Below are 15,181 nucleotides of genomic sequence, written 5' to 3' on the forward strand. Positions count from 1 at the left end.
TAGATGCCCCCGCCACCGCCTCATCCGGCGACGAAGACGAGGACAGGCCCTGGACCATGGCTTCTGGAGGTGGTTCTTCCAGGGGGTGGGAAGCCGCCGCGGCTACGGGATGCTCTGCCGCTACAGGTGGCGGTGGAGCCTCAACCGGTGGTGATGGAGGAGGCCTGCTGACCGTGGCTTCCGGCACCCTGTATTCGGAGCCCCTGGGTCGCTGAGGGAAGGGGAGCCCTTGAGCCTCGTGGTAGGCCCAGGGGGCCCAAAAGCCCCACTGCTGCGGTCCGTGGTCTTGCCCTTGGGGGTCGGCCCGGAGATCTCCACCGCTGTCCGCCTGAGAGGCGACCGAGGGTTGGCGAGAAGGCCATGGGGGGGCAGAGGCGCTCAGGGACTGCTCCGTCGATGCCGCCGGTCTGTCCCTGGACGGTGCCGGGGATCGGTGCCGGTCGTCACGGTGCCGGGACCGAGAGCGGGACCATCGACCGTGCCGGTGCCGGGAGGTCGACCGCGATCTCGACCGATGTCGGTGGGAGTGGCTTCGCGAGTCACGGTGCCGGGAACGGTACCGGGATCCAGACCTCCTTCAGTACTGACGGTCGGGTGACCGGGACTGGGATCGTCTCCGGGAGTGCGACTGGTACCGCGATGTGGAGCGGTACCGGGACTGCGACCGGCGCCGAGAAGGAGAACGGTACCGGGATGGTGACCGGTGCCGGGATCTAGATCGGCGCTAAGGCGACCGTCTCCGGGATCGGGATCGGGAGCGTGACCTGGAACGCCTTCTATCCCGTCTGTCAGGGGAAGGCGGCCTCATGATGGCCGGTTTGCCCACTGACTGCACAGCCCGCACCGGCGGTGCCGGGGGCCGGAGGCTCGGTGCCTCTGTGAGCTCTATGAGCTCTCTCGCCGTCGAGAAAGTCTCGGGCGTCGATGGGAGAGGCAGCTCGACCACGGTTTGCACCGGGGAGTACGGAGGTACCGGACTCAACGGCCCTGTTGGTGCCGGAGTCGACGGTACCGCGCATGGTCTATGCGCTGTCGTAGCCGGTGCCGAGGGAGCCGGCGCTGGCGGCTGGACAAGCGGTCCCGACGCAGGTGTCTTGGTAGACTTCTGCTGCGGCCTGCGTTTCCCCGATGGCGAGAGGGAACGGTGCCGAGGCGTCGGTGCCGGCTGCTTCTTTTTAAGAGTCTCGGTACCGGACCGGTCGGGAACCGCTGGGGCGCTCCGCGCCGAAGAGGACTGCGGGGCTGATGTTGTCGGCACCGCAGGGGTAAGCGCCGACTCCATTAAGAGCTGCTTCAATCTAATGTCCCGCTCTTTCTTCGTTCTTGGTTTAAACGATTTGCAAATTGGGCACTTATCTGCGCGATGGGCCTCTCCTAAGCAGTGCAGGCAGGAGTCGTGAGGGTCCCCAATCGGCATGTGCCGCTGGCAAGCCGCACAGGGCTTAAACCCCGGTGCCTTGGGCATAAGCCCGCACCGGTCGGGAAAAGAGGGGTTAAACCCCCCTAATTCCCCTTAATCTACTTAATAAACTAACTTAACTAACTATTTTAACTAACTATATACTCTAAATACAACGAAACCAGAGATAAGCTAGGGATGTGGAGGTCAAAGGAGCACTCCACTGTTCCAACGGCCGTCACGGGCGGGAAGAAGGAACTGAGGCGCGGACGGGCCGGCTGGGGTATATATCTAGAGCTATAGCAGCGCCACTCCAGGGGGCGCCCAGCCGGCCCGCCGGAGTTGCTAGGGTAAAAATCTTCCGAAGAGCCGTGCACGCGCGGCGCGCACACCTAACTGGAATGCATAGGAGCAATCACTCGAAGAAGAATATTAGTGCCAAATATTTAAGGCCCAATCTTACATTCCTTTTGTGCCCAAACTCCCACTGAGTTTGATTGGTGTTTTGAGTGTTCAAGGAATGGAAGGTGAGCCTATTTCTGCTTTCAAATACACTGTTCAATTCTTATTGAAGACTAAACAATGAGAGTTGCACAGCAACATATTTATTATTATTACTGGGTCCAGAATCTATAGAAGCATTTTACAAGAGGTTTTAAAAGTATGGCAATTCAAGTAGGGCTGTCACGATTAAAAAAATTAATCACACGATTAATTGCATTGTTAAACAATATTAGAATAACATTTATTTAAATATTTTTGGATATTTTCTACATTTTCAAATATATTGATTTCATTTACAACACAGAATCCAAAGTGTACAGCGCTCCCTTTATATTTATTTTATTACAAATATTTGCACTGTAAAAAACAAAAGAAATAGTATTTTTCAATTCCCCCATTACAAGTACTGTAGTCCAATCACTTTATCGTGAAAGTTGAATTTACGGGAGATAGTGCTGCCCACTTCTTGTTTACAATGTCACGTGAAAGTCAGAAAAGGCATTCGCATAGCACTGTTGAAGCTGGTGTCGCAAGATATTTATGTGGCAGATGTGCTAAAGATTCATATGTCCCTTTATCCTTCAACCATCATTCCAGAGGACATGCGTCCATGGTGCTGATGAGTTCTGACTGATACTGATCCAAAGCAGTACGGATGGACGCATGCTCATTTTCATCATCTGAGTCATATACCACCAGCAGACAGCTGATTTTCTTTTTTTGGTGGTTCAGGTTCTGTAGTTTCCGCATCAGAGTGTTGCTCTTTTAAGACTTCTGAAAGCATGTTCCACACCTCGTCCCTCTCAGATTTTGGAAGGCACTTCAGATTCTTAAACCTTGGGTCAAGTGCTGTATATATCTTTAGAAATCTCACATTGGTACCTTCTTTGCATTTTGTCAAATCTGCAGTGAACGTGTTCTTAAAACGAACAACATGTGCTGGGTCATTATCCAAGACCGCTATAACATGAAATATATGGCAGAATGTGGGTAAAATGGAGCAGGAGACATATAATTCTCCTCCAAGGAGATCAGTCACAAATTTAATTAATGCATCATTAAAAAAAATGAAGCATTTCTTCTGGAATGGTGGCATACAAATGTTTACCATATTTGGCACATAAATACCTTGCAATACTGGCTATAAAAGTGCCATGTGAACACCTGTTCTCACTTTCAGGTGACATTGTAAATAAGAAGCGGGCAGCATTATCTCCCGTAAATGTTAACAAACATTTACAAATGTTTGTTTTAGTGATTGGCTGAATAAGAAGTAGGACTGAGTGGACTTGTAGGCTTTAAAATTTTACCTTGTTTTGTTTTTGAGTACAGTTATGTAATAAAAAAAATCTACATTTGTAAATTGCACTTTCATGCTAAAGAGATTGCACTATAGCACTTGTATGAGGTGAACTGAAAAATACTATTTCTTTTATCATTTTACAGTGCAAACATTTGTAATAAAAATAATAATATAAAGTGAGCACTGTACACTTTGTATTCTATGTTGTAATTGAAATCAATATATTAGAAAATATAGAAAAACATCCAAAAATATTTAATAAATTTCAATTGGTATTCTATTATTGTTTAACAGTGCGATTAAAGCTGTGAATAATCGTGATTAATTTTTTTTATCACAATTAATTTTTTTGAGTTAGTAGCATGAGTTAACTGCGATTAATTGACAGCCCTAAATTCAAGCATAGAAACTGTGGAGATGCAGCAGGATAGTCTCTGCTCCATTTGTAAAGTATGTTGTAATGACTCTGAGACTGCTGGCAAGTATTTTGCAAATAAAATTATCCTTTAAACTGCTTAATATTTTTTTCAAAAGATGCAAGTCTAAGTGTAACAAATGCTCTCAAGATGCTTAAGTTTGCACGCAAGAAAATCCCTTTATTGATTTACAAAAAATACCTAGCATAAGGAATCAAAAAAGCAGTAGAAACACAACAATAAATGAAAACCTGTATTTTGGAAAGCCCTATAAGTTTTATTAATATTATATAAATTAAAGTTTAGCAAAATTTTCACATGCACTCACCTGAAAAGTATTCTATAAGGATATAAATGACCAACTTCCTAGTTCTGTTACTCACCTTATTTTCTTGTTCCCTCTCAGTCGTTCTGATTGGACAGACATGTAGCTTGTGCTGCTGAAACGAGAAGCGCTGCTTGTCCTTGATACAGCTGACACATCACTGACATCACTGTCTGAAGATTTATTGGAAATATTGTCTGAGCCTCGCTGAGGATCCCGTCCTGACCGATGCTATAAAAACAGAATGAAAAAGACATAGACATAGTCAGTGAAACCATCATAAATCAGCTGTTGGGGCTTTTCCATAACAGTATGTTAATTGACTCCATTACCAAATTCTGCCTGCATTCTTACAATGAAGTTCTTAATTGGTCATATTGCCTGGAATACAAATCTTGTTTTTGTATATCTCAGTTATAACCTTACTGCACTACCCAACTCAAGATATTACATTAAGGTCCTTGCCATGGGCCATATGTTCAGTAACTTGTACATCACCTTTCTTCTGAGCATTTTCAAGGGCTCTGCAAATTTTACTGAAGACTCCCAACATCACTGTGAAGGATTTAATTATTATACCTATTTTACAGATGGGTAAATAGAGTCATAGAGAAGATAAATGACTTGCCCAAGCTTGTTCAGCTAGCAAAAAGCAGAGCTAGGGATAGAACTCACATTCTAAATGTTAAATAATATTGGTATTCTAGGGAACTATACTGTTTACCTTCAAAATAATTTCTAACAAATATTAACTCTTGTTTACTTAAAACAAATGGAAAGATGAGATTATTAAACTAAAACTGGGAACAATATTTTAATGTTCTAACTGCAAATTTAACCTGCAAAACTATTTAGTCTGGGAATTTTAAAAGATCTTGAGGGAGCTAATGGCCAGATTCTTTTAAAGTCAGTAAGCACACAGAGATGCAGATAAACATCACACCTTTAAAAATCTGGGCCTAAGCATTTAACTCACATTGACATTCAAGGTCATGCAGAAGGTTTGTGACAGACCCAGAAATTGAACCTGGGTTTCCTGAGTTCCAGACCAGTGTACAATCTGCTAAATCAGCCTTCCCCCACAGCTAGCTATGCTACGCTGTAGCATAAAGGCCATGGCATAGCCCCAAATTTACATTAGGTATAATCTGTATGATTCTTAAATATAATCAAACTAGTTCAGATAACAGTTAAGATGTTTTGTGAAATTTAGGATGCAGAACCAAAAATAGGAACAGTGTCATTTCTACCGACATAGATTCCAGGCTTTGACAGCTCTGTCTCCTAGACCTTATAGGGGGAGGTTCTATGTATTTAGCCATAAGTTTGGGAGTACACCATATATTTGAATGTCACCGCATTTATTGACTTGTGCTGTAGCCACATAGTCAAACTTTTTTGACTGATAGAATAAAATAAATTCATCTTTACATTCTTACTAAGAAGATCTCTTCTCTGTGTATACTTAGTCATATCTATTTCTGTCTACTCCATTTGATTTATCTTAGCATTCCAGACCCAAAGCAGCTATACTATGGTGAAGTAAATTGGATTATATTTTGGAATTTAAATCTTCAACAGTTGTTAACTAAATTCCAATGACAGGATATTTAGTTACTTGTGAAGTATCAGAGGGGTAGCCGTGTTAGTCTGGTTCTGTAGAAGCAGCAAAGAATCCTGTGGCACCTTATAGACTAACAGATGTTTTGCAGCATGAGCTTTCGTGGGTGAATGCTCATGCTGCAAAACATCTGTTAGTCTATAAGGTGCCACAGGATTCTTTGCTAGTTACTTGTGGTAATTAATGCATTGACACAACTTGACTAGCAGGTCCCATATCAAGCTTGCACCACTAGCAGGAAAAAAAAAGTATAAAATGAACAAATGAGAATAGCATTAAGTGTAAAGCAGTGCCAGAATTCTGAGAGAGTCACTTTACAGAGTATAACTGCACTTCAAAAATGTTTTTAAAAAACTGTATTAAGGTCATGTGACTTTTTGTGGCAGCCATAAACAAGCCAGAAAGAAGCATAAAGTGAACAATGGGACACTCAATTAACAGGGTTGTAGACAACATCCAGCAAATCATTCAAAATGCATTTATATAATTTGGTATACTTTCATTCCACTGCTCAGAGGCATCAAAAAGAGTTGCACTGGTTCTGTTCCCTGGCTATCAGCCCAATTTATCAGGGTGCTTATGAAGGTCTAAACTATGGCAGGCCCTAAGCATCTGGCAATGGGAGAGAAAGGAGTGAGGACATTCACCCCAACCTTGTGCAGCCAGTATAAGGGCTACCCTGAACTGCAGCCCCCATGCCTCCTAGATATCTGCTCTGGGAAGTACTGTACTTTTATGAAGCAGAATGTTCTCTGATACTCTACCCTGGTGGTGAGGCTCTGCAGTGCACCCAGCACAGAGCTGTGCCTAAATGCCACAATTCAGCCTGAGTATTTTTTACTGTTTGTTCTTATTGTTTTTTATAAAATCCCTTACAAAGTTTACGAGATACACAGTTCTGTAGTGCACCTATATTTATAAACACACACATGCGCACGCACAGGAGAAATGGGTGGACAGATATTAAATATGTTCACCTCCCTTTTTCAAAATGATTCTAAATCCTTGATTACCTTTTATCATTTGTAATTCTGACAGCTTATAACTGCTCCTATAATGCATTTAGGTATAAATTTATAATTGATGCAAGCATGTAAGTCCCACTAGTTTTTATTTTATTTTGATTTATAATAATATATACGAAAAGATACTTTAGACATCTTTGCAAAAATATTAATATTATTATAATCCCTCAGTATTACATTATGGAACTAATTTTTTAAAAAACATTCTTCACAGCATAAAAGATCTTTAAGCATAGAAAGGAGAGAGCTACTTTTAAAAATTTATCCGTATGAGTCACCAATAAATCCTGACTGCGAACTGACTCCACAGGTTTGGGGAGCCAGGAGTTTCATTAAACTCTGCAAAATTTCTGCATTTTAGGTGCTCAAATGCATTTGTTCTCCTCTGACTTTCATTAAAATTCTTGCAGTGCCTAAGAGTGCTGACTTCTGGAGGTCACTGATTGAGATGTCTTGCATTTCTAACACGTTCTTGCATTGCTCAATCATACCCTTAGTGATTGTGCCAAGTTCTCCAGTAATCATTGAGATCATCTTTGTTCTGGTTTTCCATAATCTTTCCACTTCATGACAGAGTTCTTCATACTTCTCTTGTTTCTTTTTTATGTTTCTGTCTGCTGGTATTTCAATATCAATTAACACAGTTTTGTTTCTCCTCTTTTCTGCAACAACAACGGCCAGCCTGTTTGCCTGCACCTTTCAGTCTTGATAATTGCCATGTCAAATAAACTTTTACACTTTTCGTTCTCTAGAGCATTTTCAATTTGGTGTTTGTAATACTGCATTGTTCATTTAAATCTGTACTTACCACAGAGGCTTTAATGCAGACACTTGGCAACCTCACCTCCCAGCCAGGTGCTCAATACATTCTCCACCCTCTCTTTCTTTCTGGAACACATCCTGCAGTTTGGGAAGCAGTTCTATTGGTCAGTTTTGTTTTAAATGTAATGAAACCTTAAGGACTGCTCCTGTGTACTCATAATGAAGCTTTCTGTCACTCTGTTGAGGAATCCTTCTACAAGCCATGAGATTGTTAATCTTCGATATAATGGGTTTGATCTCTCTCCAACAGTGTATGTGCACTGATTTCTGTGTAAAACTTTCAAGTCTTTCTTTAGTGGTTTGCTTTTTCCTTTCTTTTATGCTTCTGGGATGCATGTTTGGTCATCACTTGTTATCATAACCAGATGATCTTTTATTCTGTCTGACTCCTCATATAGTTTGATGTTATAGACTTCTTTGTCAATTGCTTTCTCCACAGGTAGCAGACTTTTTCCTCCATCACATAGTCGGATGTACATCCTGTTCACATCTTGATTGATATTCATTACTCTTTGCATTGCCAGGAGATTTTTTGTTTGGATGTCAAATTTTGTTGTTGTTTTTTATTCCACTTGATCTCTCCAGCAGTGTACCATACTATCACAAATTGCTCACGTATTAATGGCTGGGATCAAATTCTTTGAGATCTGTACTTAGAGAAGTTCTTATTCAGCTGTAATATTCTTCCTCACTTCCTTGACTTTCTTATATTGTAACTTGTATATTGAGTTAGAACATACATAGATGTAAAGAGAATAAATCTTTATCATTTTAGGATAATGTGAGTTTGGGATGAAGGCTGTTTTTAGCAGAAATAACATTTTGTACTCTCTATGAAAGTTTTAATATACAATACCTCTTTCATTAAAAAAGGCAAAGTATCAGTAACAGGTTCCACTACATAGTCACACATGTCCTCTTGAATCTATGATGTCAGCATCTCAAAATTGCATTCCATAGTAATATCTAGACTCTGCAACTTCGCTGCCTCCATGGACTAAGTTCAAATGCCTCAATCAAGGCATGCACAACTCTGCTCTGAGTTACTGTTAAGACTTTGTTTTCTTGTAGTACAGATCTAAAAAATTATGCTCTCTTGATAACTTCCATCGTTCAGAAATCTATTTCTGCTCTTGTATCTGACCCCTTGATTAGGGCAAGTATCACAATACTAAATGTTGCATGTCAGGGTTTAAAGGGCTGATTTGCACTACTGAAGGCAATAAGAGTCTTGCCATTGACTTGAAAGGAGCAGTATTGGGCCCTATGATTCCAATACAGGGAAGCTTCCAAAGTGTCCCTCTGTATTATGCTTAGCCATTAAATTAGTCCTTCAGTTTTATGAGTAATGGTTAAAAAAGAGATCGGCAATATTTTTCCTCTTGTGGTGAAGCCTTATTTTAAATATATATATTTGCATAATTCAATTTTTGTAAAGTTTTAGACATTAGCCTGAAGATGCCAAATGAAAGCATTCCCTTCCCATTTCAACTTGTTCAGAATCTTCTCAAGGTGTTTTTTTTATTGTTTTTACTTTATGGATTACAAGTACTGTAGAGGCCTTTAGAAGGAACAGAGTCTACTTTTGGGTGACATGCTTTATGAAAGTTGTGGAGAAATTGGACAGAGTCTAGAGGAAAGCAGCAAAAATGACAAAAGGTTTTAGAAAACCTGGCCATGTTTAGTCTTGAGTAAAGAAGGCTGAGAGGGGACCTGGTAGTAGTCTTTCAAATATATTAAAGAGGACAGTGATCAAGATTATCCGTGTTCACTGAAGGTAGGACAAGAAGCAATGGGCTTAATCTTCAGCAAGGGAGAATTTAGCTAGGTATTTGGGGAAATTTTCCAGCTATAAGGATAGTTATGCATTGAAATAGGCGTCCAAGGGAGGATGAAAATCTTCCAGTAATGGGGCTTCCACAAATACCTGTCAGGGATGGTTTACTTGAGCTAATGTCAGTGCAGAGGGCTGGACTAGATGACCTCCAGTCCCACATTTCTGTGATTTACCAGCAGCTATCATGTCTTGATATCTGAGATATATAAGTTATTTCTCATCTCAACCAGAGGGAGGAATCGTGGTATCTCAGACATGTTGTGGGAACTGCTGTTAAGTACTGACTTATCTCTTTATTTATTTAGGATATTTTAACAGGTTTACAAATCAGTGCCATATAAATATCAGAGACAAAATGATAATCAAATATTGCCTTTTTAATCACAACCAGTGTACTGAAAGAAGCAGTGCTTTCCTTTCCTTCATTTGGAAGTAGATATCTTTTAAAAAATATATTATTTAGGGTAAAATTTTCAAAAATACTTAGGTGAATTATGAGTCTAAGTCCCACTGACTTTCAATGAGACTTAGGCTGCTCAGACACTTGGGTGCATTTGAAAATTTTACCCTTCGTCAGATTCACGCAGGCTGCTGAAAGGAACCAAGCTCTGCTGTCATTTCAGTTTTAGCTATTGCAACATTATTGCTAATAGGAGGGCTGACAAGAATCACTCCTGATATGCCTATAAGCAACCAAGTTAACACTTCATGGTTATACTAGTAACAAGTACTGTATCTAACAACAAGCGTTTGTGGACTCTTAAAATCCTATCCTCTGTGGTAGAGAAAGTATTCATAAGAGGTTCTAACAAACTGATATTGAAGTACTTTTGTGATTTCTGATTTCTTGCATTGGCAAGGGAATATTTTTCTGTGGTGACAAATCTTACAAGAGTATTAAATCTGAAAAAGGAATAGTTATTCTGTTTTCTATTACAATGGGCTTTTAAATGCAAGCACAATTTCTGATTGATCTGCAAACTGCCATTACATGAGCAATTGATGGTGTGTGAATCTGAAACCTTCTTACACTAATTTCTTGAAGTTAACTACCCTGGAGCACGCTACACACAGTTAAAGAAATTGCTATTGCTCAGTTTTAATATAGTGTTACTGACCTTCCAGGTTGAACTAGATAATTTGGCTGCCAGATAATCACTCAACTCCCAGACAATTGAAATTTGCAGGGATTTCCAACTCCCTTCCTATTTGATTAGTATGGTTTCTTTCTCATGTTATTGTCATCAGTTTTCATTTGTTAGCATTTATATTGGAATATATTGATCTGGTCAATTCTTCTACTTTCTTACTAATGGATCAGATTGTTGTGGGGTTGTTGCAGACTACAGTACTTTGCTCCACAATACCAAGATTAAGGAACTGTCTCAACCTTTTTAGGGCTTTATGCTTGCTAAATTTGTCTGTGACTGCAGAATCTACAGAATCTCTGTCAGCAGCTCAACAATTGCAGGGGCTGCTTCTTGATGTGAAGGGAAATTTCTGGTGCAGTTTACAGCCTCAAAGGGCTGTGCAACTTTCAGCTGCAATACCGCACTGTGCTTATTCTCATCAGATTGTTGTTTTTTATTTAATACCTTGATAATGGCTGCACCACACACCAAGCCAATAAAATAAATACAAATGACAATAATGATAAATAGCAATACTACTACTAATATTACTTTTATATTGCACTATTGACCATAAACCACTTTACTAACATATACAGATAAGGGATACACATATAAGATACACGTTTGTATGTATACTATATACTCACAAAATACATGCAAAAAGCTACATAAATGATGTGATACGGTTGCACACTGCAGATATATCTTATATTATGTTATCTATTTTAATATAAAATATTTTCAGCTACACATTTAAGAAGGGATATGGAAATAAAAATAGTAAAGATGTTTAATGTGGCTTAGTTGTAATTTTAATTGGAACCTTAGGCTAAAAATTTCAGATGGGGATACCTAAATAAGCACCTAAATCCATATTTAGACATCTAAATAAGTGATTTGATTTTCAGAGGTTTTGACTGCCCCCAGGTACTATTAACACTAATGGTAACACCACATGCAAAGCCACTCTGAAAATAAGGCCACTAATTTAGATGCCAAAAGAAGCTTCCCAACTGAACAAATCCTGTGTGTATATAACACTCAACCACTTGAAAAAATACTATTCACTTTCAAGGGTCCTTGTTTGTTCTCACTTGAGGTTTGGAGCCTGGACTTATCAGTTCTGCTCCCTCTCACAAATCAGGGAGGCAAGTAAGTATTATGTGTAGGATTGTCTTGTATGAGAGGTCCTAAATCAAGGGGGAGGTCTAAGGAACATGCCTCCATTACGTGATGTAGGTTATCTTGTGGAGAGCATCCTAGTGCCAGGTTTGGGAGCAATTGAAACCTGAGCACTGAGAAATAGCAAGTGAGTCAGGAAATTCTGGAAGCTGAAGGAGAAACTGCAAGCTCAGCAGCTGATATTGAAGCCACCCCTGGTACATTGTCTGGGAAGAAAAAACCTAGAGGGAAATAGTCTGGAGGTGAGCCAGAAAAGCACCATCTGCTTCAGATACGCAAGCAGATGGTGCAGTTCTTTAAGGACTTCCTGGATACAAATGGCAATTTGAAACAACAATAATACAGCACTATAAAGGACTCTCAGATTACACTAAGCAGAAGATCCTGAGCCTGAAGATAGATCCTAAAATGGGAGAGGAGTAGGAAGACACAAGAGGATATTCAGTGAGTTTGAGAATTAACTTGTCAACACCCAAATCTGGCTGTTCACATTCAGTTTCAGGACACTGAGTAGTCTCTTGCCCTAGCTGTTCGTTAGAGGGAGGCAAATAATGGATTTTTCAGTTCACTGGCAGTTTCAAAAAACTTGAAAACAAAAATTCATTTTGGGTCAAACCAAAGATGACATTTTTTTTAATCTATCAGCAAATCAAAAAGTTGAAGAAAAAAAAAAGTCAAGTCAAAACTAATTGACATGTTTCAACATTACTGACATGAAAACTTTTGAGTTTAAATTTTTTGACTTTCAAGCATTTTGATAAATGCAAATAAAGGATTCACATACATCTGGAGCAGGAAGAGGTGATGGCACCGCCGCTACCGCCTCCCTCTACAGACTTTAGCTCAGTCATTCATAGTGGCAGTTCATAGTCATTCATGATAACAATGAACATAAGAACGGCCATACTGGGTCAGACCAAAGACCCATCTATCTCAGTATCTTGTCTTCTGATAGTGGCCAATGCCTGGTGCCCCAGAGGGAATGAACAGAACATGTAATTATCAAGTGATCCATCTCCTGTCACTCATTCCCAGCTTCTGGCAAACAGAGGCTAGGGACACCATCCCTGCCCATCCTGGCTAATAGCCATTGATGGACCTAACCTCCATGAATTTATCTAGTTCTTCTTTGAACTCCATTATAGTCTTGGCCTTCACAACATCCTCTGGCAAAGAGTTCCACAGGTTGACTGTGCACCGTGTGAAGAAATACTTCCTTTTGTTTGTTTTAAACCTGCTGCCTATTAATTTCATTTGGTGACCCCCAGTTCTTGTGTTATGAGAAGGAGTAAATAACACTTCCTTATTCACTTTATCCACATCAGTCATGATTTTATAGACCTCAATCATATGCCTCCTCAGTCGTCTCTTTTCCAAGGTGAAAAGTCCGAGTCTTATTAATCTCTCCTCATATGGAAGCTGTTCCATTCCCCTAATCATTTTTGTTGCCCTTCTCTGAACCTTTTCCAAGTCCAAGATTTCTTTTTTTAAATAAGGCGACCACATCTGCACGCAGTATTCAAGATGTGTGCATACCATGGATTTATATAGAGGCAATATGATATTTTCTGTCTTATTATCTATCCCTTTCTTAATGATTCCCAACATTCTGTTAGCTTTTTTGACTACCACTGCACACTGAGTGGATGTTTTCTGAGAACTATCAACAATGACTCCAAGATCTCTTTCTTGAGTGGTAACAGCTAATTTAGATCCCATCATTTTATATGTATAGTTGGGATTCTGTCTTCCTATGTGCATTTTCCAATGTGCATGAATAGTCATTGGGCCAGGGAAAGAGAGGGAGAATGACGCTATAGACTGGTAGTTAGGCACTCATCTAGGATGAGTGAGATCCAAGTTCAGGTCTGTGCTCCAATAACTATTTAATTGTTGATAAAAAGTGGAACAGACTCAAGCAGAGAGATTGAGAAAGCCCTGTACAAGGACATCTAATAATCAGGACACTCTCCTACAATGGGGAATGACTGAGTTTAAATTCCTTCTCAACAACAGGCAGAAAGGGGACTTGAACCTAGGTTTCCCACGGCCCAGGGAGTTCCAAAACCATTGGGCTAAAGCTTACATGGGAAGGGATGATGGCACCATTGCCGCCTCCTTCTCTTTCCATTTTGTGAAGCCTGAAAGTCAAAACTAATTTTTTAGGGTCAAAACAAAACAAAAAATATTTTGTTTCGATGTCAGTGAAATATTTATACTTTTTCAGTTTGGCCAAAAGTATTCAGTGAACTCGACATAAATTTGCAAATAGTTCTGGTGGACTTGACAATGCATTTTTTGGAGAATAAGCAATTTGATCAAAATTTTTTCCCAGATCTACTGTTCATTTCCAAAAGAGAGGAACAAAAATAAAAGGCAATCCCTAATTCCAGCTGTACAAGCCCCTGTAGTTGCTCAGAAGAAATCTAAACTCTGAGGCCCTGATATAGATCTCATTCACACCCGTTTTTCACCACTGTAATTTCACAGACGTCAGTGGAGTTACTCCTTCTGACATCACTATGACTTAGATAAATCCAGATCTTATGAGTTTTGAGAGGAAGAGGTCACTGAGAATTTTATCTTGAGATTTGAGAAGTTAGAACATGGTTGCCAAGAGAGGAATGGACAGGAGCTTCAGAAGAAGAATCCTTTATAGAGTAGCATTAGGTAGAAGACTGTGCACCCTCTGTCCAACTCACCCTTTGCCAAATTAAAAATTAATGAGGAAAGGCAGGAGAAAAGGAAAAGAAACAAAACTCTTTCTTGGAGCTATTTGAAACAGGTGGCACATCAATTTTCCCCCTTCACACCAGAGGCTCATTTCCTGGTTTGTCAACTGCCATTTAAGAGAGATTGGATAGTTTTCCATCTAATTTCACTGACAAGATTGATTAAAAATAACAGGTAAATATACCTCCAAGTAAGTATGGCATTCTGTTTATTCATCAAGTGCCTGATGAACTCTCCCTGAAGATAATTCTTCAACCCGTCCAGCATCCTTTTGTCACATATTAACTTTTTGACTCAAACATAACTGGTCTCTGGAGGAAATTGCTTTTGTTTAAAGGAGGAGATAAGCAGTTCTTTATTCTTCTGGAAAACACTGTCCCAAATTCTACTAGAAATGTATCATCCTGAACACAGTATTAGCTGCTGAAAATCTCAGTTGTTCAAGCCAGGACAATCTCACATAAGCTGTTCTCCTAGGCTTGAAAGTCACTTCACAGTCCACAATCTACTTCACTTTATTAGATTTTGCTTTCAGAACTGGTCTCTTGGGGGAATTGCAAAGGTGGAAAATGTGGGCTAAATTGTCTAATTCAACTTAAAAGTCCCTGGAAATCTCTGACCTTCGTTAGCATCCTTTGGTCTGTTGTTCAATGGATGGGTTAAGATTTTACATTTGTGGTTTAACTTTCCCATTATGTAACCCAAGTACTTCACCTCCTGGTGAACCCAAGCATACACATTAGGGTTTGCTGTCAAGCCCACCTCTCAGATATTTTCTGGCACAATCTGCAGTAAATCCACTAGTTAACTGGGTTAATTCTTGTTGATCGTCAGCAGTTCCATTTCTGGTTCCTTTTGGCCTTTCGCCTCCCACAAGTAGA

General features: G+C 40.1%; 1 protein-coding gene across 18 annotated transcripts in view; it reads right to left on the reverse strand.

Moving 5' to 3' along the window:
• RIMS2 (regulating synaptic membrane exocytosis 2) overlaps positions 1-15,181 on the reverse strand; it is a 799,605-nt gene that overhangs the window by 112,111 nt on the left and 672,313 nt on the right. For all 18 annotated transcript variants that reach the window (XM_045004549.1, XM_045004555.1, XM_045004557.1 and 15 more), the window contains one exon: positions 4,006-4,178. In XM_045004549.1, the coding sequence (XP_044860484.1) occupies positions 4,006-4,178 (173 nt within the window). The remainder of the gene's footprint in view (positions 1-4,005; positions 4,179-15,181) is intronic.

Source organism: Mauremys mutica, chromosome 2 (assembly GCF_020497125.1).
Source record: "Mauremys mutica isolate MM-2020 ecotype Southern chromosome 2, ASM2049712v1, whole genome shotgun sequence".
Classification (NCBI taxonomy): domain Eukaryota; kingdom Metazoa; phylum Chordata; order Testudines; family Geoemydidae; genus Mauremys; species Mauremys mutica.